Here is a 27,796-nt window from a genome sequence, read left to right as displayed (position 1 = left end):
GTGTCCCCCATCCCTCAGAGTTGTTTTTTCATGTGTTAAATGAACATGTTTCAGATCACCACACAAACGTTCAAATCACACAAAAACAACTGGTGTAGGTTAAAAATGCAGTTTCTGAATAGTAATTTAAAAGGGGAAATATTTGTTCAAACTAACCTGGCAAGCAATTGCCTACTTAAATTAACAACTGGCTTTGGCAACCTTGGATCCAACAACTGCAGTCAAACATTTCTGATAGATACAAAGAGTCTTCTACATCCTTGAGAGGGAATGCAGGCCAGCTCTTCTAGTAGACTGAATTTAATTAAACTGTGTTGCAGGGATTTTCAAGCATGAATGTGTCCACTATTTGAGTTCATGCCTTACCATGTCAATTGGATTTGAATCCCGATTTTGAATAGACCAGTCTGGGCGATGCCGAGGCCACTCCTAACCTCGGGGTTCCACTGAACGTGGGAACGGTGCGGGAGTGCCGTGCCTTCGCGGCTGGTCACTGCAACTCTAGACAGTCAGAGCGGTTCCATCCAGCGTGGTGCGGCACATTTTCGAAGCGTCCCAGAAGCGCCGGCGCTCGCCGGATTCTCTTCTTTAAAATACACTACTATCACGCGGTGATGCAAACCTCGCGGGATTTGAGTCCAAACGTGTAGCGGCGCTGTGCTCTGAATCACTCCCGGTGGAAATGGTGCCTGGTGGAAAGCATTCAGTGGAACCCGGGGCAAAGCTTCATTGTCCTGCTGCATTAACAATGTGTGCTTGAGTTTAAGGCAGCAAACTTATGGCCAGACATTGTCGTTCAGGGATATCAACTAAAAAGCAGAATTCATGGTTCCACCTATTACGGCAAATTGTCCTGAAAAAGCAAAGCACTCCAAGGCCATCATACTGTGAGGCATGATCCTTATCTAAATGTTGTGTTATTTTTACACCACATGAAACCCTACAAACACCTTCACAAATATTCCCCTTTATTCTTACCCTTCTGCAGAATATTTTCCCAAAAGTCTTGGTCATCAACAGTCGTGGTTGTTAAATATGAGACTGGCCTTTGTTTTTCATTCCGGTTCGTGGCGTTTTCACATTAAAACTCTCCCATGGAAACAGTTTTTGCCTGGCCTGTTTCTTATTGTTGAAGAATGAACACTGTCTTCAGCCCAGGAAAGAAAATCCTTGACTTGCTTTCAGATGGGGGCATGCTAGGTTTTGTTTTTAGTGATCTCTTAGCCTACATCATGTTGGCAGAGAGGTTCCAAAGGTCTGGAAGTAATCAGACCTGCGTTTGACTTGGAAAACTGAATAAAACAATATGGTCAATCAAGGTAATCCATAAATTAACATGGAGGGGTAGGGAATTTTCACAAAGGGTCAGTTTAATTTGGATAGATTTCTTACCCTAATAAATGGCATACAATTTTAAGCAACATGTTTTGCATTTATTTGAATTTTCTCTTTAAACATTGTTTGATCTGAACTATTTGAGGTTGACAAAATGCTGAAATCGAATGTCGTGGCATTGTATTTTCTTTGTCCTTTTGCCAACACACAGCTTTACGGTCCAGAGTTGGTAAGCCGAGATCTTCAAGCAACATTTCAATGCTTCCAATTATCCAAATTATTATAAAACAGCAAGGCTAGGATAAGGAACAAATTGCCTCTGCATGTTGAATAAGTTCTTGTAAAATAAACACTATCTTGGTTTAATGTTTTTCTTTAAAGTGGTTGCATTTATTTCATGTTAAGATAATGTCTTTATGCCCTAAATGGAGAAACCTGAAACTCAAAGTAGGTGTACTTACTTTTTGCCATCACAGTATTTTAAAAATAGCAGCAGGTACAAAAAATGTGTTGCTATTTTTTCGTGTGAAGATTAAAAACAAGTTTTAGTGGGGGATTTTTCCCGCACAGACTTTTCTGGAGAGAGTAAATGTTACATGTGGGAAACCTATGCTTTTGTAGCTTCACAGTTCTCAGGATTTTAAATAGAAAGAAATGTGGCAATTTTATCTCACGCAAAGCTACAGCGATGATCGACCTGCTGGCTGGTTGAAGTGGGCAGCACGGCTTCGTAATTATGCCGATGCATCATTCTCGGGTTTTGCGGCTGCAGATGCAGGTGATGAGAGCACGGGAGCACTAATGTCTGTAATCTCACACACCTGCAGCGCTTTAATCTAATGTTTAACACCAAAGCCTCCCTGCAAGAAAAGAATAAATATTACTCAGCATGCTACAAATTCACACCCGCAGACCTGGACGGAAAGCCACAGAAACGAGTACAGACTGAACGCTGACTTTAGTCCGGGGGACCTCTGGAGTCCAAACAAACCACACGACAACAGCTGCACAACAGGAGGGTAAGTCTGACAACATTTAGACATTAAGTGCTGGCTGAAGGTCAAACTAATTATTTTTACTTAATGAAGGGGTACATTTGGTTTGCATACTTGCAGATATCTAAAGATGATCTCCAACATCTTCATCGTCTTTTAAGGTTTTTCTTACTTCTCCTTTTCTGTCACCTGCATTTAAAATTACCTCTAAAATGTACATTTGAATTACAGCGAAAGCAAACTAAAACGTGCTGCAGTCGTTTAACATATGGCTAATGGATCACTTCAGAAATGACATTCTCACCAGCTAGTAAATGCCAATCAAAACTAAGCACTTGCGTTGATAGCATAATGCAATACGGTCGTGACAAAGGCCGCAATCGGCACTCCTCGCTGGGTTTACAATATTTTCAACGTCACCGCACAGACGGAGTAATTGATCACCTGGAGGTTTAGAAAGAGTCAAGTGAGTTGTAATTAGAGAGGATAAGAATGAGCGGGTTCACCTGATGCCTCTGTGAGCGTGTGAGATGCATCTAAATGATGGAGTGGAGGCTGATACAAAGCAGACGTTTTAACCATCCAAACACCTAATTGCTCTGCTGTTTACAAAGGAGGCCCGGCGACTATTTTTGGAACAGAGCTCAGTCAGACTATACTCAGGAGGGCTATCAGGAAGCCTTACAGCATTTAGAGTACTACGAGCTAAAGTGGGAGTAGTCACAACAAGCACAGAACACAGAGCGAGGGGAGGAAGAGGAGGTGAGACGGGAAAACGTACAGACCTCGCACATATACAAACACAAGACCGATAAAAAGAAAACTGTGAAGAGTAAAATCAAACAACAGCTTAAAGAACAGATGGATATTTTAAGAAATGTGCACATTTGTTTTCTGGTGGAAAGCCAAAGTGTAAGATTGATCAGAAAACTTTGGCCAGCTGCTAGGCATGAAGACTGGCAACGGACCAGGAGAGCTGTTCACTGGGAACGAGACACATCTGCCAAAGCTTCCTACAATTACTAGATGTTTAGGTTCAGCTTCAAAAAGCAGCAAAGCTACTAGAAATCCACAGAAATGCTGCTTGGTTAAGTATACAGACTCTGGTTAAAAGGCCAAATGCTATGATCGATTTCAATAATAACTTAATAACACACGTGTGATGTTTATCCTTTACAATTCAAGTGAATAACAATTTTTTTGGAGTATTTAATCTTGTTGAGTTCAAACCCAAGGAACCTGAATTAAAGTTTAGATCCACTGTGTGGGGTTTACTGACATTTACATCTTTACGCTACAGGCACAATTTGCAGATATGTTACAAAAAATCTATGAGAGATACTGTATTTACGATATTGCCAAAACCGTCCAAATAGTCTAAATCAGGTGTTCCAATCACTTCTATGGCCGCTGGAGTAAAAATAAATAAATAAATAAAAATCAAGCTCCTAGGCATGCAGTGAGTTTGGACAATGATTTGTGAAGGAATGGGTCTCTCTCAGATGTTCAGTTCTGGTGTGGGCTTGTTTTTCAGGAGCTGGTCTTGGCCCCTTAGTTCCAGTGAAAGGATCTCTGAACGCTTCGGCAAATCAAGAGATCTTGGACAACTCCATGCTTCCAACTTTGTGGGAACAGTTTGGAGATGATCCCTTCCTCTTCCAACATGACTGGTGCACCACTGAAAGCAGCAAGGTCCATAGAGACATGGATGAGAGAGTTTGATGTGGATAAACTTGACTGGCCGGCACAGGGTCCTGCTCACAACTTTCGGATGAGTTACAGCGTGGACTGAGAGCTTCTTGTCCAACATCAGTGTCTGACCTCACAAATGTGCTTCAGGTAGAATGGTCAGACATTCCCATAAACACTCTCCAGAACCTTGTGGACAGCCTTCCTAGAAAACATGGGCCTGTTATAGCTGCAAAGGGTTGACCAACATCATATTGACCCCCTATGGATTAAGAATGGAGCGTCCCTTAAGTTGATAGGCAAGACAAAGCAGGTGAGCGAATACTTTTGGCAGTATTGTGTATACAGGTGAATGTTCCTTATCTATGTGTATGAGTGTAGAGAAGAGAAGTGGAGTCTCCCTGTGAGATCACTTTTATTGTTGTCGGGGAAAAAAGCTGTTGCAGATTCTGGATGTCCTGCAGCGAGTGCAACAGTATACCGTTTGCCTGAGGGCAGAAGTCTGATCTTCTGAGCGGCCTTCACCGCTCTCTGCAGGGCCTTTAAATCCAAAGCAGTGCAGCTTTCATACCAGATGCAGCTGGTCAGTATGTCAGAGTGTGTACATTTGTGCAAATAGAGCATTGCAGCCTTTTGTCTAAGCACTTTATAAAGCTATATTGGTACACCACTACCTTTTATCTAAGCTTTATGATTTATATAAAGGTGCTAAATAGGAAGGGTACCTTTCAGACAAACTAAACATTGTGCCAAGGATTCAAAGCACCAAAATGTGAGATGAGCTATCTGGACTATACCACCAGTTGCTGCCAATCATGAGCAAATGGATGATTTTCAGATTATTAAGTATATTCTTACAGATTTGTATATACATTTTGACTATTTATTATTTTGTTAATCTCATGCTTGTTTTGCATCTTTTGTTGTTGGCAAAAGTGTTTTGTGTTTAGTTGATGATAATATACAAGCTAATTTGTCAATTGTTTGTTAATCCAGTTGTGCTTAAAACATATTAAATGTTATTAAATTTATGGGATTATTTTTCATTGATTGAACTAAACAGGTGGAAACAGATTGTGCCTTTGTCAAATGCAAACACAAAAGGTTTAAAGAACAATTTGTTCTTTCTGAAGTCGTGTGCTACGTGTTGACACAACACTGGTTTGTCCATCACACTTAATGTTCAGGAATAGCGAGTACACAGATTCTCTACTAGCTCAGATGAGAGCAGGGCATTTTGGAAAGGCTGTAAGGTTCTGGGTTTGAATCCCAAAGACTGCCACTCTGGGTCCCTGAGCAGGGCCCTGAACCCCAGAATACTCTCCAGGCTCTACACAGTGCCAGCCCACTGCTCCCTAAATGGATTGAATGCAGAGGACAAATGTCATCAGAACGTATGTTGAAATCATGAACTTAATTTTTTTTTATTTAAGTCGAAAATGCTGCCAAAGACGGATGAAAACCCTGGAAAGTCCTTCAAAAAAGAACAAATATTGATCAAGACTACTTAAAAATATCAAATATCAAAAGAATATCAAAAGAAAGTGGAGCTCCTTTATGCAAAATATAAAGAACCGAAAGGTGAGCCATACTATATGGGCACAGAGATAAAGAGAGCAGAAAGCTTACTTTTTGCCAGTCTTCGTGCTAAAATCTGGTAATTTATTTGCTATACATTCACATTTAATAAAAAAAATTCCAACTTTCCACCAGAAAACCAATAAGCACACCTTCATAAATGTCAAGCTCTTTTTTCAAATTCACTCAAAGCATAAAAAAGTCAACAACAGTCAACCCTCAGTGGAGCATCTAATTGCTTATAATTATTATAATTGGTCTTCTACAATATTTTGACACATAATTAATAGTCCTGTTGAAGAAAAAAAACTGAAGAAAATGTAAAACAGTGAAATCTGCTCTGAGGGTTATCTGTCTCCATGATATCTGTCCATGGGTCGCATGTGAAAGCCAAAAGAAGGTCTGGCGAGGCTCGCAGGGCTGTGAGCAATGGGGCTGTCAGGCATTTTCATTTGCAGGGTATGTACTCTGTGCTGAAGCCAAATAAGATGTTACTGTACCAATCTATTATCTGTGCATATGTATTTTATAGAAATGTGTTGCCCTGTCCCACCTTTTGTTCTAAATTGCTGATTCATGAATAAACTGAATTGGACATTTCTCAGGCACCAGTGGAAGGACAGATTGTACATTTTATTCTCTTAGTAATTTCAGTTTTATTGTAGATGTCGTGTTTCATATACAGGATACACAAATTATTATGATGTTCTTTTGTATAGTAACACCACCTTCTAATATAAAGCCATTTAAAAAAAAAAAAAAACGTTGTATGTCTGTTAGTGTTTGCGCAGTCCTCCGAATCACACAAACATTAAGGGATGGAGCCGCACATCTCTATCGGGTGCCTGCATGGCCAGCAGTGCATACTAAACAGTGCGTCATGTCCAAAATGTAGAAACATGAGGATTACCAGGGATGAGAGGAAACTTCTGTTAAATGAAAAATGGCCGGGCAGCATTACAGAATGTGGTTTTCTTACCCCACTGTAGCAAATTACAGTGACCTTTTAAACAGCCAAAATGCTAAATTGCCAGACGTCTGAATCATATTTTGGAGAGTACTTGCACATTTGGTCAGTCATGACCGGCAAAACAGTTGAATAAAATCACCCGTTCCCTGTTGAAGCCCCTTTTGATGACAGCCCTGCCCAGACTGAGGTGTCCCTTACCAGCCATGACCAGGACTCACTTGGGAGTGAGGCGAGGGTCTCCGTAGGGAGCATAGGGAGACATATTTAGGAGGAACTCCTTGGGCGGGTAGGAGCTCCACCTCTGCTGCACGTTGCTGCTGTCATTGTTATTCCAAAAGTCTCTGTCTAGATCGCTGCAGCCAGAGAGAGACAGCGAAAGGTTAGACATCTGAGAGCATCAAACGGTGACATGAAGGGAAGGGAGAAAATATCAGCAGATGAGTGAAGTTTCTAAAACAAAAGCCAGCGTTGAGGGAGGGGATGTGATAAACAAGAAACAAATAATAACAATGGTATGAAGTTATAGTAACAGTAAAACGTGGACTTTAACATGTGTCTGAAGGTAAATCTAATGAAAGTATGTGCTGAGGAATTTAAAGAAGATGATAACGAGTGATGAGGACGATCATTTATTGATTATTAGAGCTGGTCGAATAGCAACCAGAATAAAATCATACGATGAAAATGAAATCATAACAATCATCACATGTAAGTCATATTATTATGCAATTATATGCCCTCTGACCAAATGTACTTTGGTAAGGAAAAAAATCTCTGAAATAAAACGATAGTTGAGGCATCACAATTACACCATCATTTACAAACATGACAGAATGACATGCAGGTGAAACGCAAGGCAATTATTTAAAACAGTCATTAAGATTAGAGCAGGTGAAACATGTCAAATTTTAAACTGAAATACTGTTACAAAATATACACATATACTTTGCAATTGTCAAATTACTCCTTTACACCTTTCAACAACAAAAAAAAAAAAACTGGATCACTTTCCTAATGAGCAAGCGAAAATTGTTTGATTTTCCATTTGTTTTTTTACACTATGGATAATAAGATAAATTTACAACTTTCTTGACACCAACCCTAACATACCCTTACACATAAAGATCCTATTATAATGAATTAATAGCCTAGTGCTTTGCTTACATTTAACCATCCCTCTGTTTATCAGAGAGAAGTGGGGCTCAGTGTCCTGCTCAGAGACATTTGGTCACACAGAACCATCAGTCTTGAAATTAAAGGATGACCACTGCATTACTCATTTTTAATTAAGATCTCTTCAAAAGCCCTTTGATTATTGTGAAGCAAAACACATCAATCTGAGATGAGTATTATTCTATGAATACAGGAGGAAAAAAATAGGAGGTCCTTAATTTCCAGGCCACTCAACTTTGATATAAAGCAAAATTACGAAAATATTAGATTTTTTAACCAACAACAAAATATTTCCAAAATAAGAACGGACTCATTGAAAAAAAAAGCTTTTGCATGCTGTTTTTGTGCTTTTTGGTTAAAAATGTACTGTAGGTCTTATGTTTTATTTACCATTCTTTTTTATCATTTTGTTTTCATATAAAGTTTATATTGCATTATTTTATTTTTAAAGAATAAATAGAGAAAGAAAAACTTGAAGGCTGGTTCACACGGCAGGATTTAAAAATAGACGGCTGATTTTCAAAGACTGAGAGACAGCACACGAAACGATTTCAGACGGGAAATCTTGTGAAACCTCTCAGGGTCACACATGAGTTCAGAGTAAATAAACATAAACGAAGTTTGTGGACTGATTTTAACGTAGAAAAAACAGAACAAAAAGAGAAGGTGTTGGTTAAAGGAGTGGAGACTGGATAACTCTACGTTTACCGCACTAATATAAGGAGGTGTATTAGTTTTTTTTCTCTCTGGGTTTCCCTCATCTCATTTTCTGATTGGCTACACATCACATTTATCAGGCTGCGTGCTCGTTTGTCCTCGGGGGCACACCACACACGCTAGGATATCGGTTCACTGCAAGGTATCCTGTAGAGTTACTGCAATCTTTCTGAGCTGTATGAAAAAACGAAATTTCGTTCTGTATGCACTCTGTGCTACAAAATGACAATAAAGAAAGTCTAAGTCTAAGTCTAAGTCAAGACAATCCAACATGTTGAATATCCCTGATTTGAGGTTGGAGCGGTTCTGGCGTTCCACCGAGTGGACCTGATCACTCTTAACACACCACACAGGGCAGGAATATCTCTTAATGTTATCTTAAGAGACACGCCGATAGTCGGGGCCTCTCAGAAGAGGAAGATCTGGGCAAAAATCGGGTTAAAAATCCTGCAGTGTGAACCAGCCTTAAATTAAAACCTAGAAAAAAATGTAAGTTTAAGTAAAAACTTAATCATAACATGAAACTTGTATTTAAGACTGAACAACATTAAAAAAGGGTAACCCATCAAAGTTCAGAAATATACATTAGTATCACAGAGTAATGCTTGGGCTGCAACAATTGCTAGGTTGTCATATTCCTATATGGGATGCATTCATGCTTTGGCAGGCCATTTCATTCTCTACAAATTCCTGGAAAATTGACATCTTGTAAAGGATATTGCACGGTCACTAAGAACAGACACTTGTGATTACCACGAGTTGCAGATTCTAATCTCGATATCTCTCTGCATTAAGATTGCCTTCACTGATGACACGCCTTTTTTCAGTTTAGGGAAATGCTGTCCACACGCAGTCACAGTCCTACTACTAAACGCTGTTTGGCATTGATAGAGACCATTTGGCAAACTTTACATACTCAACTGTGCTGCTCAACCCACAAGTGCATTTTCCTTCCAGATGTGGCACCATCTAAAGGGAAATAATCAGGCTCTCCAGCGGTACGAGCTGCATTGCCAAGAAGCATTGTCACATGAAGGAAACAAAAAAAGTTTATTCCAAGTCACATCGTTGCAGGGGAACTAAACCGGGATTTTGCTTCGGAAATGTTTTTCTTGCCACGTGACCATTAAACAAATCTGTACAACTAATTTCTCTATGCTTTGTACCTTAAGATGTTTTTAAATTTGATCTTCTAAAAAGCATTTCTATTCCTATTTGTCCACCATTTTTCACTGGCCTAATTAATCTTGTTTACTTCACAATAACAAGAAAAGGTATTCCTTGTTAACCACTATCATTTCATGGTGGCCATTCGGCACCATGCAGGAAGCAATCACGTTGCATATACGCTATTACTCTACATTAGCTCTGCAATCATAATTTGGCTGAGGAAACCTGGAACTATCATCACATGAATCATTTCCATGCGTCCACATCTACTCCCTGTCTGACACCTACTTGATGGCTTTATTTTCCCCTCGACCTCTCACAGAATCCGGAGAGCTGGCAGCCTCCATCCCCGGTTTATTCCTCTTCCCCTGAAAAGACATTAGACGGAGACAGAGAGGGACAAGAGGGAGACAGACCTTAGAGACATGTCGTAGGAATGATTTACACAAATGCAATTTTTTATTTATTTATTTTTTTTTGCCGGCGAAGTATTCATTATGTAGGCTTTAGGACAGCATCAGGCTCCATCAGGTGTGGTAAAAAAAAATGATAAATGAGAGAAGAGTAATAGATCTGGTTCGCAGCCAGGACAGCAGCACGCTTCAGAGGATCAAGGTGACAAGGGACCACTTTACTACAATGAGATGCAAAAACACACTCTGAGCTGAATGAAACATGCACAAACATATCTTTACAGAGATGAAACAAAAACACCGTCCAATCCATCTGTAAATCAGGCCCAGACCGTCATACCAGTCAATCAATATCAAAACACTACGCAGGAATATATTTATATATAAGGCCCCTTTAGAGGTGGCAAAGCAGCAAATACTGACCCAGCACGTACAAACCTAGGCTGCTTTTCCTCACTTTGTTTGGAAAGTGGAGGAGAATGTTAAGCATAAGGTTAACCAGAGGTGTAAACTCCATGACTTTGAACAAAACCTGACAAAATCAAGAAAAACTAAAGACTTCTCTTGTACTTGAATCTTTTGATTTGAAAGGACTTGAGATCTTAAACCAAGAACACAGTTTGTTTCAAAAGAAAGCTGGAAAGACTTACGACTTGTCTACTTGCAAGACAATGACTTTGTCCCACCTCCAAGTTAACGGTAGCATTATGTAGCTTCTTTTTTAAAATTACATGCAACAGATAGTATTTTTCCCTATAAATCATTTACTCCTCATAAATAGTAATATGAGTAAGCAACATTTCAACTACTGTGAGAAACCGAAGAACCGTGTTGCACGAATCCCTTTTGCGCTGCAGTATTGCTGTCAGCTTGTAAAATCAGATTGATGAATTATGAGCACAATTGTTCCAGCTTTTACACCCTTACATCACATTTATATTTCACATCCAAAAGCTGAAAAATAAAATCTAAAATTGCATAAAAGGCATTCTGAAACCAATCTCATTCTCCACCAAAGATGATAAACTGAAGGAGTTTGAGGGCTAAAAGCATACATTTTTAACGTCACTACATTACAAAGCTTCATCATTTCTGTGAAGATTTACATCACTTATGAGACAGTGCTTTGAAAGGTAGTTACAGTCACTGACCTGCATATTTTATGGACCGCCATGTTCATTGAACTCTTGAGGGCTATAACACAAAGCTTTTTCTCACTGAGTCACTTGGACCTTCTGCACTTGCATAACGCTTTCTATGTAAGCTCACAATACAACCATACAAGGCCCACACACAAAAACGAGTTTAGCAAACAGACACAATCTGAAAGCGCAGTCAGAGAGAACTATGATGCAGCTTTTTGTAAAATAGAAGTAAGTAACCTTCTGGAACCGAACCTCATGAGGGACGTCTGCTACATCTGTTGCTGTAATTAAACCTCTTCCTTGTCAATTTGAAGTCTACATCATATACAACACTTTTGCCACCATTTTACATCTATATGCGGTTAATACTCTGACAAATATATCTAATGATTTAAGTAAGTGCCTTTGTAATATTACACACCAACATTAGCCTGGGCTGTTAACATGTACGAAAATTATTTATGAGGGAGGCTCACGAGATGTAGAGACAGGATACCTGAGGGCCTGAGTTTACGGGGACATTACTGTTCCTACTTTAACCCCCCCACCAAAAGAAACCAAACAAAAAAATAATTGTATTATTCAATTTGCTCTGTTTCATCAGGGAAACAGTGCACAATATATTCTCATAACACACTGCCTTGCTAGAGAGCAGAAATCAATCTTTCACATTTCTGCTACACTTAATTTCATTTAACTCCTTACTACTGGGATTTATTTACAATTGCACAAAACTATTTTGATTTTTCTGTCAAACAGACTAGAAATAAAATGAAAAGCAAGTTTGAATATAGCACATACAACAGATATAAATGTAGGTATTTAGTGTGAAAATTAGCTAAATAAGGCATAATGCGGTACCGCGCGCGAGCTATTTTTAGAAACACGACGTCACGATGACGTCACATCACGTGGTACGCAGTAGGGCATGCTTGCATAGTCCGCCGCTGTGTCGCTGTAAAAGAGACGTGCGTTACCCTTGGTTTTACTCGGTAAACAAATGCTTTTTCCAAATCTAAGACCATGGTTTTTAAACATTGTTGCTATGGAACGTGCAACAGCGACTCGAGTTACGCTGATCGGCCGCATATGAAGGATGTTTTCTTCAAGACTGCCAAGGAGAAATGTGTACGCTTGGAACACCGGGGCGGTCGGCCTACACAACAGTTCAACCCGGAAAAAGTTACCAAATTCAAGTACATATGTAGCAAGCATTTTGTCGGAGGAAAGGGCACAACCGAAGAACATCCTGACCCAATTCCAGCGACATCAAGTCAAGGTAAGAGTATTTTGGTGGCCGACATGTTAATAAAGTAGCGCCTGCTACCATGACAGCATATAGGCTATCGTGGTAGCAGGCGCTAACATGATAGCCTGCTACCAGGCTTACTCAAAAACATTTCAAATGAGACAAACATTAAACATATACCCATTCCTGGACGGTGATTGCAAACAACAACAAAAAAACGGCCGACGCTGCCTTGATCGCCGCGCAGGAAAAAAAAAACAAAGCTTACCGTTCATCAACTCGGCCAGTTTTCCAGTCTTTTTTTAAGCCCTCGAACCTCAAGCCATCATTTGAGCTGAAGGTTGGTGTGTTCTTCGACAGTGCGACCAGTAATCCGTGTGCCTGGGACATCGTCTTGGGAAAGTTTAACGGCTGTAAAGTCGGTCATATCTGTTATCCGTGCGTTCTCTCCTGTATGCGTTCTCTCCTGTATGCGTTCTCTCCTGTATGCGTTCTCTCCTGTATGCGTTCTCTCCTGTATGCGTTCTCTCCTGTATGCGTTCTCTCCTGTATGCGTTCTCTCCTGTATGCCCTACCTAAGCGGCAAAAGGGGCGTTGCTCTTGAGACGGTGACGTCACGTGCGCGGTACCGCATTTGGCCTAACTGACCCCCAGAGGGAAGCAAAGAGCGTCCATTATAATCATTGGCATTTGTTGAGTTTGCATTAACAGGCATTAATGGTGACCAAATATATATATATATATATATATATATATATATATATATATATATATATATATATTTATTTATTTTTGCCATGTCCACTTTTTACACATCGTGGGATTCATAGATTAATGAAAATGTCATTTTATAAATGGAAACAGAAAGTAAAAAACTTCAACTTCGTGAAATATAACCCTGGGCTGCTGCCTTGTGTGGTTCTTCTTCGCTCATAGATGGACCAGTGGGGCCATGCTGGGAGACCGCTGGTGCTACTGTTTACAAAATGTTAATGTGCAAGTGTAGCTTTACAGAGGAAATGCAACGGAAATCTCCCTCTCACCATCCCAGCCAAGATAAATAGATGGTGGGGTGCAATTGTGTGTTTCTATGTATGACAAATATGCCACAGATCTGTTTATTGATGCATTCATGGCTTTATATGCTGCATGTAAAACAAAAAAGAAGCATAGGAGACTTTGCAGTAAGACCAAATTTGCAACAGAAGAATGCTGTGCCGTTATTTTAGCTGTTAAAAAGCATAATGTAAACACCAAAGAAGAGTTCAACTGAGCAGGGTGGCCTCAAAGAATTTGTAAAACCTGCATGTATATTTATGCATAACAAACCCCAACAGACTACAAGAATGAAAGAGATAAATGCAAATAAGCTCTGCAGCAAAATACAGATGGAGACAAAGAAGATGAAGAATAAAATTAGGATACACATTTTTGTCTCTGTGGGACTGCTGCTTCTCATTTTTATCACTACCTGACAAGGAATAGTTTATTTTCTCTGAATATTATTTCTGATGTTTTTTTTTTTATTTGTCCAGTATGCCTCAACAACTGAGACCTTATTGTTTCAGGTCAGTTTTCTAATAGTATACATTTGATAGTCTATAGATGGTTAAACTCCCAGTGCATTTAAAAAAAACACATTTATCCTGGATGATATTTGATCAAGCAGTTCTAAGAGTTTTTTCAGAGTTATTGGATCTGAACAAATCGGTTTTCAAACTGTTTAATATCATGCACTCTTCTGAATGAAAGCTCTGATTGTATAACGACGGACAAGTCCGCTTACTGTAACAACTGCGCAACATTCAGCAACAATAACAGCAGAGGACACCATAATGATGTGTTGAGTAATGAGGGTGTAAAAAATGTAAACAGAATATGTGCTTGAAATGGCAAGGATGTCAAAACCTTTACAACAGACTGTAGTCTACAAAGGTTGAGAGGAGATCACATGATAGACTCAAAGTAAAGATGAAGGTGAATAGATTTCCAAGTAAAATAAATACAATCCTAAAAGAACTGTACCAACCCTAACTCCACACGCACTCATAAATGCATTATAAAACTGAATTTTAATTGACAGAGAAAAGCTTAAAATGATTTTTTTCCACACATGTCTGCATCGTTTCAAAGTTCTAATTACCATCCGTTTATGTTCAAACAGATATCGATTGCTTAAAAACTGTCTACCCGGGCTTTATGGAGGATCAGAGGATACATAAATTTAAAGAAAAGCTAAAGAAATTGTTTCTATAATCTGTCTGTTTGAAGTCTTCCCAACAAATATTAGTGTCATTACTATCACTACGTAAAACCATCTGTGCCACTGTGGAAAGAAAAAAAAATGCTGCCTCATAATTTTGGTATTTTTTTTGCCTGTGTTGCTTACGAATCCTGCCGCAATTTAATTTCTGTTACACATACGGCTAAATTAAAACCTGCCTGGACACCTTTCTAGAGTTTCCTGGCCCACATGAAACTCTAGATTTGTGTGCAATGGGAGGCACAGAAGAGTGAGCTCTAGATGAGGGACGCAGAGAAACATGAACAATCTTCCACGGAGGAGGGGGAGATATTGAAAAAAGAGTTTCAACAGAGAGATACTCTGGCCTGAAAGGCTGAGACCATGATGGTCACAGCCTTTCTTGTTGTGCAACAGCTCCTTGAATCCCTGCAGCCAGATGTGCAGGATGCAGCAGGCAGCCAAACCCTCCAGCAGAGCTCCTCTGTTCAGAGAAAACCTCACACCAACACACAAACTCACACTCGCACACCGCGATCACGACACGCTGTGCTTTTTTTTTTTTTGAAAACTGCCCCATTTTGATGAAGCAAATGTTTAGCTAAAGGAGCTGGGTCGCCCAAGGGCGTCTGGGTGAGCATTCAACCTGTTCAGCAAATCCAAATACAGTACATAGGAACACTAAACAACTTCTTATACCACTGGTAAGTTACTATTGTTCTAAGTACCAGCTTTGCAGAAGGATATATATATATATATATATATATATATATATATATATATATATATATATATATATATATATATATGCATGAAATAAATGAACAGCAACAGTTTCTTCAGTGCAAAACAAGATGAACTGGCTTGAAAGGTTTTAGGACCTGTGAAATGGCTCCTGCTGTCTGAAAACACCAAGTGTTTCGGGGGGAATAATTTTATTCATTTTAACAATTGCAATTTCACAGACAGCCTGTATAGAAGCTTCAACATGAAGCTTTCAGAACCTAGTGCAAATGGTGCCATTAAATCGAGAAAGTCCAAATTTAAAGGTGGAAATGGTGGGAGCAAATTAAGTCTTTGAACTCTATTCACAACCCCTTTGTAAGCAACGCTCTTTTTTTTATACATTACAATTTCAGCTTTATAGAGTACTTCTATATAATACTACCTTCGGGGCATCATTTCAGAGTGCATTTACCGCAATATGCAGGGAACTATGGGATCATATCTTCAATCAGAAATTGCTCCTAAAAAGCAACCAGAACTGATTTTCTTCTACCTCCATCTATTCCTTTCCTCACCCTCCCACACTGATAACTTTGACCTGTTTTATCTCAATGTTTTGTCAAGGCAGCACAATAAATAATGGATTAGCTACTGCTAAGGGTTAATATATATATTTTTTTCCAACTAATGACACAAGCTGGGATGTCATATCATGTGAGCATTTAAGGTTCTCATACAACTGATAGCACCAATTTGATGGACTGATAATATTGAAAGTGGGCCCACTGAATAGTGTCATTATTCTACAACATGTCCTGCATTATCCACAACTCGCTGCTTTAAAAGAGAGAACATCCACTGTGACTTGTTCAAAAAACAGTGAATAGCACGAGGAGATGATGTTAACACAATGATGAGGGGCAGAAATGTATTCTCTGCTGTCGCAAACATGATTATTGAGAGCCGAGAGTAGTCTAAATCAATGGTAAAGAAAAGAAGAAATAAAACAGATTATACACCATCTTACTTTTTCAAAGATGGACTTTGAATAAAACATCAGATGTAGCACCTGGTGTGACAGCTTCATTTTATCTTGAGTGTTTTATTATATGTTCTGTTAAAAATTCACTGCTTCTTTGTTAGATCTGTTTAATCTGCCGATAGGTTTTAACTAATTTATGGGGACTGATAGTTCAAACTTGAACATTACTCCTACGCTACGTTTTATGTAGTTTTGTTCTCCAGAACACCTTTGTGGTGTAAAAAAGCAAGCAGTTTTCTTCTATATAATATTGCGGCTAAATTGGATGGTGTTAGGTCATATTATAGGGCGCTTTTCTTGGCTTGTAGAGGGCCTTTTATACAGTAAGCAATGGTGTCTTCATTTTTCAGCAAAGGAACACACTTGTATGACATGGGAATTACAACTTGAGGACTGTGTAGTAAGTCTACAAAGCAGTGGTTAGCAACTAATAAAATGTATCATATTTAGATTAGGACCTGTTCTCTATTGTTTAAAACTTGATTTCTCTCTTGTTTTTGTCTAATTTCTTTTCATTCATGCTCATGAAGTTTAATAATCATGCATTTCTGTGTTATTCCTGACTTTCGGTCAGGGATCACAGATGAAATGACCCTGCATGTCTAAAACAGACATTTAAAAGGTGGACTAATGTACATTATTAGGTATAAAAAACCAATGTGACTTAGGGTTTTCATTCCTATTTTGTTGTTATTTAGCTCTTCTGTACAAACTTTGTGCTATATAAATAGAACCTGCATTGACAGGGACATTTAGAAGCTAGTTGCAGGTGTGGATGCCATGCTGTGTATTTTACTACAACACCGAAGAGGCGAGTTACAGACTTGATCCTGGCGCTGGTCTTGTCAGAGGATATTTATAACGGCGAGCTTTATATGGTTAGCTCCTGGTGTAAACGATGTTGAGATTCAGTGACCTGGTTGTGCTGTTGTATTTGTGGTGTGATACTCGGCAGTCCCTTTTTTGCATTAAAACCCCTTGTTTTTGTTTTTTTTCCCTGACGATCTAATGATTGCTTTGCTGAGGAAAAAAAATCTTAAATAAAATCTAAGATCTTTAACATTTTAAATCATGAATAAAATATAAATCTGATTTCTGTCCTACATTTCAGAGTGTCTCTTGTACATGTCTCAGGGTATAACCGCTTTATATTCACACCTGCTTGCGGGTCACTTCACAGCTGACCTTAACAGCACATCTTTGGGCTGGTGGGAGCTCCCGAGAGAGCACTGCACACATATGAAGACATCATGCAGTTTTAAAAGTCCCAGCCGAGCAGCAGCTTCACACCGAGGAGCAGGGATAGCGCTAACCATCAAGACCCTGTGCTGCCACAAAGCCCCGAAAGGAGGTCAGCCTGACGTCAGGACCTGCACAGCTGAATGAAACTCTGTGCCATGAATTATATATGAAAGTGAATAGTCTCTGAAGAGCAGCTGTCACAAAGTTTCCAATGGAATATGAGTTTGCATTGCAGCTTTCCAAGACAAAAATACCTGGAGGAAAACATAAAGAAGGCGGTGAGTTCTGTGGAAAGAAACACATAAAACAATCCAGTGAAAGTTTGACCAAGAATAGCATTCTGAATTTGATAAAGGCTTCTTAAAAGTCTTTTTTTAAGAAAGTAGAGTCAAAAATATTTATAAACCTAATGGAGTGTTAATAGATTAATTGTATGGATATTTAATCACTATCTGAGCAACCTAAAAACCTTTGTTCATATGGCCAGAATGGCCAACTTATCCTCTTCTCCCCAACTTAAAAATAACCAAAAGATCATTTTAAGGGGAAGGTAAATATTATCACCATTTCGAAACCAACCCCTTTGTGTTGTTTATACAACAGTTTTGTCTCTTTCTGCTGCAAAATGTCAGCCAAAAATTCAAAAAAAGCAAATGCCTATAAAATGTTTTAGTTCCCATAGCTAATGATCCAAAGTTTCAGTTTGTCTGGTTGACTTTTTGACAAATGTTGGTTGTTCATTTTTATTTTTAAATGTTTAAATGGTTAGGTTACTTCTTTTTGTACTTGGGTCTCAACTGCTCATAGAAACAGTCCAAGTACTTAAAAGAAAAACCCATCCAGCTGTTTTTTAGCAATAAGTTGATGTTTTGTTGGTGTCTGGAAAACAAGCTGTTTCAAAAACCTCCTGATTATTACATCACAATCAGAGAGCACTGCCCATCACCTAGCAACTCTAGCCAAACCAATCACTCGCCTAGCAACCAAAGCGGAGTTTTGCCTACTTTATTAGCTGCGCTGTACAATGGCTGTTCAGCATGAACATCATTTGTCATTTAGCTTAAGCTAATGTAAAAAAATAAGCCACTGACAGCCATTTAGAAATGTACCATTAAGAAACTGTTGCTGCATCCTTCCTGTTTGTGCAGGAGGCTACATTTCTTCTGCTTCTGTGTCTGACTCGGGTAAAAGATGCACTGTTGTACCATTGTGCATCTGTTTGCAGCCATTTCCGCGTGTATAAAATGCGAGTGTAAACACTGAGTCGGGGCGTATGGCCAGCTGAAACTTATTTGCATAGAAGTGACAAGAGTCCTAAAAGCAGCTCATTCTGAAAGGAGCTCAAAATAGGCAGAACTGAGGAGGTGAAATCTCATTATCTGAGAATGATTCCGTGCACAAAATGTAATGAACATGTTTTGCATAGCCCATAGACATATCCTAACTTGTTTAAAAGGAAGCATAACAATTTAAGTTTCGTTAGGCTTTTTACAGACATTACTCATTATATTTGATCTGACTGGTTAACTAAATTTCTGCTCAGAAAACAATGTCAAGCTGCCTGGAACCTTTAGGGTTACAGACACAACACAGTGCAGAATGCTCATCTTAATACAGCTTTCAGAGTATTAGCCTCTTTCTACATTCTACTGTATCCATCTCTAATGAATACACAACAAACTCTATTATTTATCATGCCACATCTCATATGCCAAGCACAGCAGCACAAACACTGTCAATAGAGAGCAAAGCTGGGGGGCTGACCTGATATGTACCTTGTACATCCTGACGCTACACTGTAAACGCATGCAGAATAATATCAGATTCAGGAAATGAATTCTAACAGTTGAGAACATACTATCAACTTGAGCTCATCTATCATTAAACAGAATGATAAAATCTTCAGGTGAGAGGCAGAAGGTGGAGAAGGTACAATGTTGAGAGTGTGTGGGAGGATGTGAGAAACGGAGGGGATGATCTGGAGGATGGGGAGAAACAGGAGCGACTGAGTGAGACGGCAGAGTGGAGAGGCATGTGAAAAACAGAAAGAGACAAGATAGAGGAAGCTTGAAAAAAAAAAGTAGAATAATGAAGCTGTGCGGAGGATGATAAAGATGCAGCATGAGATGAATTGGACAGACTGTGATTTGCTCTTCAGCTCTCTTAAGTCGGCTTGTCATGGTGTTTGTTACACAATTGGATGTTCAATACCATCTCTTCCTTCTTGTCTGTAAGCCTCCATGGCAGTTCCTTGTTCTGCTCCACATCTCCTCCTGTTCTTCTCCGCTTTCTTCCCCTGTAACACCTCTTCTGGCAGGAGGCCAGACTGCCTTACAGCCAGGGCCATAATTATTCATACCTCTGGCTGATCTAGGTTGAAAGAAATCTTTTTAATTTTACTAACATGTTTCATCTTCTTGGAAGTAAATTTAACGTCCCATCCAGAATCCTGACGGCAGATCAGTGGAAGAGCTAAAGATTGAGGTGACGGCAACGAGGCTTTTCAACCTGAAATACGTAGAGATCAATACATAATCAAATAAAAATACATTAAAGGTAGAGTTGCAGAGATTTCCGGAAGTTTCTCCCTTTTTCAATAACTGCGCATGCGCAAGATCATCTTGCCTGCTCTTCTGCTCCTTAGCGGGATTGTGTGCAAAATCTCCCAAATCCACTCTGGTCTTATTTCTTTTTACTGAGTCCTTCCTCTTCTTCCCATAAACTTGTACGCAGATTGCTTACAAACAACTATGTTCAAAGTATACAGTGAGAGCAGCGGGGGTACAATGAACAGCTAACCCCGCAGCTAACCGCTAAGCTAACTGGATACATAAACACTAGAAGTGTGCATGCACAGCCAGCAACACATCACACACATGTTTTCTGGGAAAACATGCCCCCAAAAAAAGAGATGTGACATATTTCTTAAAATAGGCTAGCTGCAACTACCTCAAGTTAAGTTTGTAAACTACTATCTAAATGTAAAGTTGAAATATATTCCCAAACTCCAAATAGCTGAGTTTCTTTGGCAGGAAAAAGCTTATTATGAGACCTCCTCCTACTTTTCTCCTCTGGTTAAATTGGATCAGCTGGAGGGTCCCTGATAATCAACCTGCCTGCGTGCGCACAGCGCCACAGGTGAGGAGATATTGTGCTGCCGACGACTGATCTGTGCATGTTTCTGTGGGACTTGAAGGGATAATTGGTTTTAGGGGTTCCTAGTGCTGGGAAAAAAACACAGAGGCTGGGTGCAGTTTGAGGAATTTCTACAGTTGCAGTTGTGTTTTTATCTCAGATTATTCTTTCATATTTTGCATAAAATGGATAAACTGGCAAAAAATAGACGAAGGAAAGCACAGATATCTAATGAATCGTAATACCCACAGGGCAGTTACTAGAAACTAGAGTACAATATTAGTGCCTTAAAATAGTCCACTATGATCTTTGTCTGCAAATATATTAAACTCAATTCAATTAATTAGAATATGCCTTCAGATGAGGCTCGTTTTTCAGAGGAAAAGTATCTTTTCAAAACAACATTAAATAAATCTAACACAACCTTTTTACACATGGCATTCTCACCATAAACGCATAGGCGTACTGCTGACAAAATACTGAATCGCCTCGCTGTAGCAACTGTTTCCGATTATAATTCATTTTTCTCCATAGCAGTAGACGTTTGCAAAACAATGCCGTGTCCCACCGGAGTAAGACATAGGAGAGGAGCGACGCCGTAGAAAGGAATCATCCTGACATGAACATGGAGATTAAGCGACAAAGAGACAAATGCAAAACAGACTATCTACAAAAACGATGGCGAGACAAGAAGAAAGACAGAGACATTGATGATTTGAAAATGCGCAAAGAAAACAAATCAGTTTGTCAGGTATGAGCAATAGTAACTGCTGTCTTTTAAAGAGATGTTTTTCATCTGGAACAACCTAGTTAGCTCTCAGCTTTTCTATGTTTTATGAACTGCTGTGCAGCAGTCGTCACCCAGACAAGCAGAGAAAGGAGAGCAGAACACCAAAGGAGGAATGCTGGTCTGAATTTGGGAAAGGACAACAGATATCAAAACTTGCATCACAGCTCCTTCACTGGCTAGTAGCTCAGATGTCCACTAACACATGAATCATTAGCATAGTGATGAGGACTGGAGGCAAACAACCATGATGCACAAGCTCTGAGCACACAGAGGCATGTTTATGAAGGGCATTGGTATTTTCTGTTGTGGGGAACATACAGCCTCGTTCTTCCTCTGGAAAGCTAAACACAAAACGACGGCAGTGTGCATTCAACTCAAGGTCGCAGTGGTGGCAACAGAGAAGCCAACTTCCTACACAACTATAACTCATCCTCACAGCAAATTGTTCATAATCCCCTTGGAAACATAGCAGAGGAATATAAAATGCTTAGTGATGAATGATGTTTTCATGCTGCGGAACAGAATTTTAGATCCCCCCTTCTGGCGGTGGTAGTAATTACATACATTTTTTAAAGCGTGTACAGTAACAGTGCATCTGAAGAATGAAGATATTTTCTTGGAAACTCCCTTTTTTCTTCATAGATGTTTCAAAATACTCCACTTTGCTAAACCCCATAGCACTGAATGTAAAAATGTAAAGCTCCACTATTTCAAGAAAAAAAAAAGAAAACATTCAGTTTGTCCAAAAGTTAAGGAAAATAAAACATCAAATGGGCATTTTCATAATAAATTAAATCTTTGATGTCCTAGCTCAGTAATGCTGACCTTGATCTGCCCTTCTGGCATATCTTGAGCAGTGCTCTAGCATCCTCTCAATCAGGTAGCACTGGGTCGAACACTGAATCAGTTGTTCAGAGAAGGCGTGATAAGAACTGCAGCATGGCGAGTTACGTTGCCACTCAGCGGTTCCCGATGATTTGGCCTTGCCAGACAGCAGAGAAATGACATGGGCTACTTTGGAGCGTTCGGTGGGGAAGGAAGAAGGCTGAAGCTCAAACTGGATCTCTCATTGGGTTAAGAAAGAGCGGCACGGGTCAGCTTCAACCTTAAATAACTCTGGAGGTGTTACCGTAGGCTCATGGGCAGGAACAGGAGGAGAAGCACAAGCAGAATGTAAAGTACTGGCTGAGCTTTTCGGAGTTATGGCGACATTATGTAGGAGGCTGATTATTACATTCATAAGCTACTCTAACCCAGAAATAGCCCAGTCTACACCTAATGCCACTTAGGTGTTGCAGATGGGTCCATGTTAATAGCCAGATTCTTCTGTGATGCTATCTGGAATTGGACCCAGTAATTCACACAACACTGAATGAACGTTCAAAAGTTTTATTAAAGAAGTTGATGCAGTCGGTGCGGGAAACTTCTGGAACAGGAAGCCCTGAAGGAGAGAGAGAGAGAGAGACAGGTTAGAGGCTGATAATTTGCACAGGAGAGAATGTAGTTCATCCAAGTAGCCACTAACCTTGATTGGATACGAAACAGACATTGAATCCGATGCAGAATGTTCCTTCCAGAAATGGTCAGATGATACGCAGGAACAGTCCCACAGTCCAGGGTCATAAACAGGCAATCAGAGGTATCAGAGGAGGAATCCTCCAGAACGTGTCCAGAGTCCAGGGTCCAGAAAAACAGTGTCAGTCCAACAGGCAGAGGCACAGGAGGGCTAAGAGTCGGGCAACAGGCACAGGTCGATGTCCAGAATCCGAGAACCGGCGAGAGAGTCCGACAAGCGCGAGGCAAAATAGGTAGAAATCCGAACAACAAATCAGATCCTTCCATTCACAGGAAAGCGATCTATGAATGCTGGAAGGTGTTACTGGCACTAGAGCACAGGAGAAGGTCGGCTTAAATAGTGCCACTCATAGGCGAAGCTGAGACAATAATCAGGGCAGTAACGGATGCATGCCATTAGGAGAACTTGCTGGAACAATCCAGAGCGGCAACAGAAGCCAGCAGCAGAAACACAGCAGTAGCTTTTGTACATGACGTGCTTAAGGTGTTAAGTGTGGAGTTCATTGTTTTCTGTGGACTGCTTATGAGCTATCAGCATTAATCAGAAGTCAAGATGGTTTCAGTTAGAAGATCCAGGAGAATTTCTAATTGGGAAGGTAAATCTAACGTCTACCTTTAGGAGAACCCAGGAGAATGGGTAAACAAAACTAAGATGATAAATGTATGTATATAAATGGCTTGTATTAAACTCAATGTCTCTTGTAGCTATATTTGCACCTCTCCACTTTATCAGATTTTTTTAATGCAGTCTCAACTGAGCTATGTTTGTTTTTCTGCACATACTGTAGCTTTGTGTGCTGCGACTAGTAGAAATCCCGCTGCAGATCAACAAAGTGTGATCTTAGTTCTTCTTTGTCTTTCTAATCAGTTTCATAGAGATATCATGATAATCCCACTCATAAAAAATAGGTTGCCTTTTGTTTTTTATTATCGGTTTTCTGGTTTAAGTTGTTATAGGATAACAGATGCTGTACTACACGGAGCATCAGGCTTGTGGCTGAATATCTTTAGCAGTTTCAGTGCATGGTGTTACCATGGCATCGCAGACAATGTTTTATTGAAAATCTTGCTCAAAAACAAACTACTGTTACATTAATGATGAAGTGTAAGAATAACTAAGGTAGCATCAATTAAACATGCTGAGAGGTCTGGGTTGAAATTCCTAACATGGTAAAAATGACCTCCCCTAAATCTCCTGTGAGAATTTCTCACTGATCGTCCATACTTGGAAACCTCTAGACGCTTTCACAAGACACTCTTCTTTCTGCTGCTGTAAGAGTGAGCTTCAGAGTTCTTATGGTAGAAAAAGGGTGAAAAAGCCCAAAGCAGGACATCACAAAAGGTAAAGCATTGTAAAAAGCTAATAAACTCCATCCACCCATCCATTTTCTGAACCGCTTAATCCCTCATGGGGTCGTAGGGTTGCTGATGCCTATCTCCAGCATTCATTGGGGAGAACATGCAAACTCCATGCAGAAAGACCCTGGGTTGGATTTGAACCCAGAACCTTCTTGCTGCAAGGCACCAGCGCTACCCACTACGCCACTGTGCAGCCCGCCAACAAACTTAACACTGCAAAATGTGATGCACATAAAAGGCCGTATTCTGACAAAAGCAGCTGTCTAAAACCAGTGGGATATTTAAAAAGTTACATTTTCTTGGATGATGTAATATGTACGGTCTGATAACAGATGTGGGACAAGCAGACCCCCCCCCCCCCAAACATGTGCACTTTTTTTTTAGCATGATGTAATGATATTTTCTTCTTAAGATCCCCAATAACTGTGTTTTTAATCGTAGCTGTGATGGCCAAACCCATGGCCACACCTTAAAAGTCTGTACCACACATGCACTTTTCAGTTACCAATCAGTATATGCACACTTTAGTTTGCAATAAAACTTTATTCTTAGTTTAAGTAAATGTGTTCTATTTGTAAGCGCGCACATTTAGTTCACTTTTGTACTTAGTCAATTATCCGTCTTTTTTGTGTTTTTGTTACTAATCTTTATTTCTTACCTTCCATGGTGCCTGGGAGTTTGGCCAGACAAAAGATGGCAGCCAGGGCTGAGATCAACTAAATACAGGGGAGGGGAAATTGGACTGTCCCACCTGCTTTTGCTGGAAGGGGAATTTGTATTTTTCTTTCTTTGTTTTGTATTTCACTTACGGTTTATATTTAGAGGTTGGTGTGTTTTTCATTGTTCTTAGATTAGTTTATTTTCTAAGGGAATAAATGCCTATTTATACATCTAACAATACATGCTTATTTAGGTCACTTTGAACACAAATAGTGTTTATCCCCAGACCAGGCAGTCACAGAGCTCCTGGTTTCTCCCCTGCAGAACCAAAAATTATCATTTTATATGTACTGGTTGATGTCACTGCTAAAAAATAATGTGATATTGGGTATAAACTAGGGTGACCCTGATTTCCGTGAACAGTTTTGGACGACCGGTCCCTTGCAAAAGCTGTCCCCAGAAATGTCCCGATTTCAGCATTTTATGAATGAGGAAAAAGTTGTGCACTGCAAGAGCTATTACCTGGTCCTACTGCTGTCAAGGCATAGTAGAAGAGCCCGTCAGCGTTGCCCTGTCTCTACCAAGTATGGCAGAGAGTGAGAGCAGTAACATGAAACCCGTACTGCTGCCTGTCCCGGGCTTTGGCCTTTGCCAAACTTAACTGTACTGCTTTGTTTCGTCATTTGTGAGTGTGTTTGGTTTTAATTACCCCTATTGTGTTATTGGTCTGATCTGATTACATTTTTATATCACATTAACCAACTATGTTTCTTAAAATAAAATGACTGATTTTCACATTGTTTGGCATTTTTAATAATAAATTACTCCTTCAAAAGGAGGGATAGGCACGACAGGTAAAAAAAGTGGGGGGATGAGCCAAGCTGTGCTTCCTCATCAGTTGTCACACAGTGGTTTTGCAGTATCTGATTCATTATGTATGAACTAATTGTTAAAGAACACGGCCAGCTGGATGGAGTGACTCTGAATGATGGGCTCAGCTTTGCTCGTGTCATGAAGATATTTTGTGACAAATCCGTTTGACGGCTTTCTGGTGCACGTTAGATACCGACTATGCAAGAATATTCAGCAAAACCCTGAATAAATGAATACGGCAATTCAAATTCTAGGATGGAGGACAGCAGAAGTTTTTAAAAATTTTGCAAGACATTTCTGATGCACGTGCCATGAAAACTCATGTTTTACCTTTTTTTTTTTAGAGATGCCAAGAGGAGACTGAATGACTGAAAGAATAGACTGGGAAACAAATGTCATGAGCAATAAATGCATGCTAAAATGATAAATACCGTAACTTACCAGTTTACGTTGACACCAGGTACAGATGCCACATAAAGCTACGAGCCAAACGGCACATATTACGACTGCAACAGAGAGCAGGAATACACTGAGTGACACTGAGCCTGAAAAGGAGAGACAAAGACCGAGAAGAGAGACAGACACACATATAGAGGAGGGTGTTAGTGCATCCCATACAACACTCCACATCTTTAAAGCGCTCATATATGAACATTTTGAAGTCTGAAAGTAACACATGTTAGTGAAAGTCACATTCAAGGGATATTCAGGATCAGTGGCTTCTATCCTTCCATCTCCATTCATCCTTATCATCTGGCATCTTTCATCAGTAAGAGAGAAAAGTAAAAGCAGTGCAGGGGGGGGAAAAGACAAAAAGGCAATGAAACAGCTTCTTGCTCATGTTCCCTGCATGTATCAACGGGGGATGCGCACATGTCAGGGTGAAAAAAAAAATATCACGAGGCCAGAAGCCATGCAATTACCAACCTCCGTTCTCTCTCCTCTATCTCTAAAATCCTTTACAAACTTTGTTCCTGTCTTGACAGATGATTTATTTTCCAGAGGGCCCTATTTTCAATTTCTATTTCTTTCAATTACTGCCTCCCAAGCATGACATTCACAGAGTTATTTGCTAAGTAATTCAGAATGCAAAGGCAGAAAAGCAAAACAACACTGACAATGAGCTCATAACCATCACATTCTTCTCTCTGCTGCACAGTCTATAATTATTTTCGGTATTTCTTCTTTAGCTCTAAATCTAGGTTTTATGGATTTATGAGTTGATATTTATGGATTTTTGTTATGCTTTGGCCTTAAATTGTAGGTCTGCTTTTTATTGTTGTGTATTGGGTAGATCTGGGGAGGATTCTCTCCTTTTGTATTTTGGTGCAGTTTTAAATGGTGTTTGGTCCAAATTTTTGTAGGTGTTGCTTTCTGCTTTTCAAACAAATCTGAACCCGTTTTGAATGTTACCTCAGCTGAGCTGTGTCAGTCAATATCCGTATTTAGCAGAGAAAGCAACTGGAGCATGGCACCCTGGCTCGAGTCGCACAAAAAGAAATGTCTTCCGATTCGATGTAGACTTGTGTCCTAAAGACTCGAGACTTGGACTCCTGGTCTAAGACTCGAGTCATGTTAACACTTTTTTTTTATCTCGTGTAATGAGGAATAAAAGGAAGCAGGAATGTGAGCTACAGACTGCAGCTCCAACAGGAGATGAACTGCTGCACGTTTTACTGGGAAAGGATGATCATGATTATTAGCCGGTGACGTAGGTG

At 39.7% G+C, this 27,796-nt stretch overlaps 1 protein-coding gene across 4 annotated transcripts in view; it reads right to left on the bottom strand.

The window, feature by feature from the left end:
- The window catches only part of syt7b (synaptotagmin VIIb), a 144,901-nt gene that overhangs the window by 49,795 nt on the left and 67,310 nt on the right, over positions 1-27,796 (bottom strand). For 3 of the 4 annotated variants that reach the window (XM_036130805.1, XM_036130806.1, XM_036130809.1), the window contains exons 2-4: positions 26,520-26,623; positions 9,916-9,995; positions 6,786-6,920 (exon numbers count right to left, since the gene is read on the bottom strand). In XM_036130805.1, coding sequence (XP_035986698.1) covers positions 6,786-6,920; positions 9,916-9,995; positions 26,520-26,623 — 319 coding nt within the window. The remainder of the gene's footprint in view (positions 1-6,785; positions 6,921-9,915; positions 9,996-26,519; positions 26,624-27,796) is intronic. The other variant, XM_036130807.1, reaches the window with a different exon arrangement.

The sequence above is a fragment of the Fundulus heteroclitus genome, unplaced genomic scaffold, assembly GCF_011125445.2.
Source record: "Fundulus heteroclitus isolate FHET01 unplaced genomic scaffold, MU-UCD_Fhet_4.1 scaffold_38, whole genome shotgun sequence".
NCBI classification, from domain to species: domain Eukaryota; kingdom Metazoa; phylum Chordata; class Actinopteri; order Cyprinodontiformes; family Fundulidae; genus Fundulus; species Fundulus heteroclitus.
The sequence above is the reverse complement of the archived record's forward strand: the minus strand, read 5'-3'. Positions and strand labels throughout refer to the sequence as shown.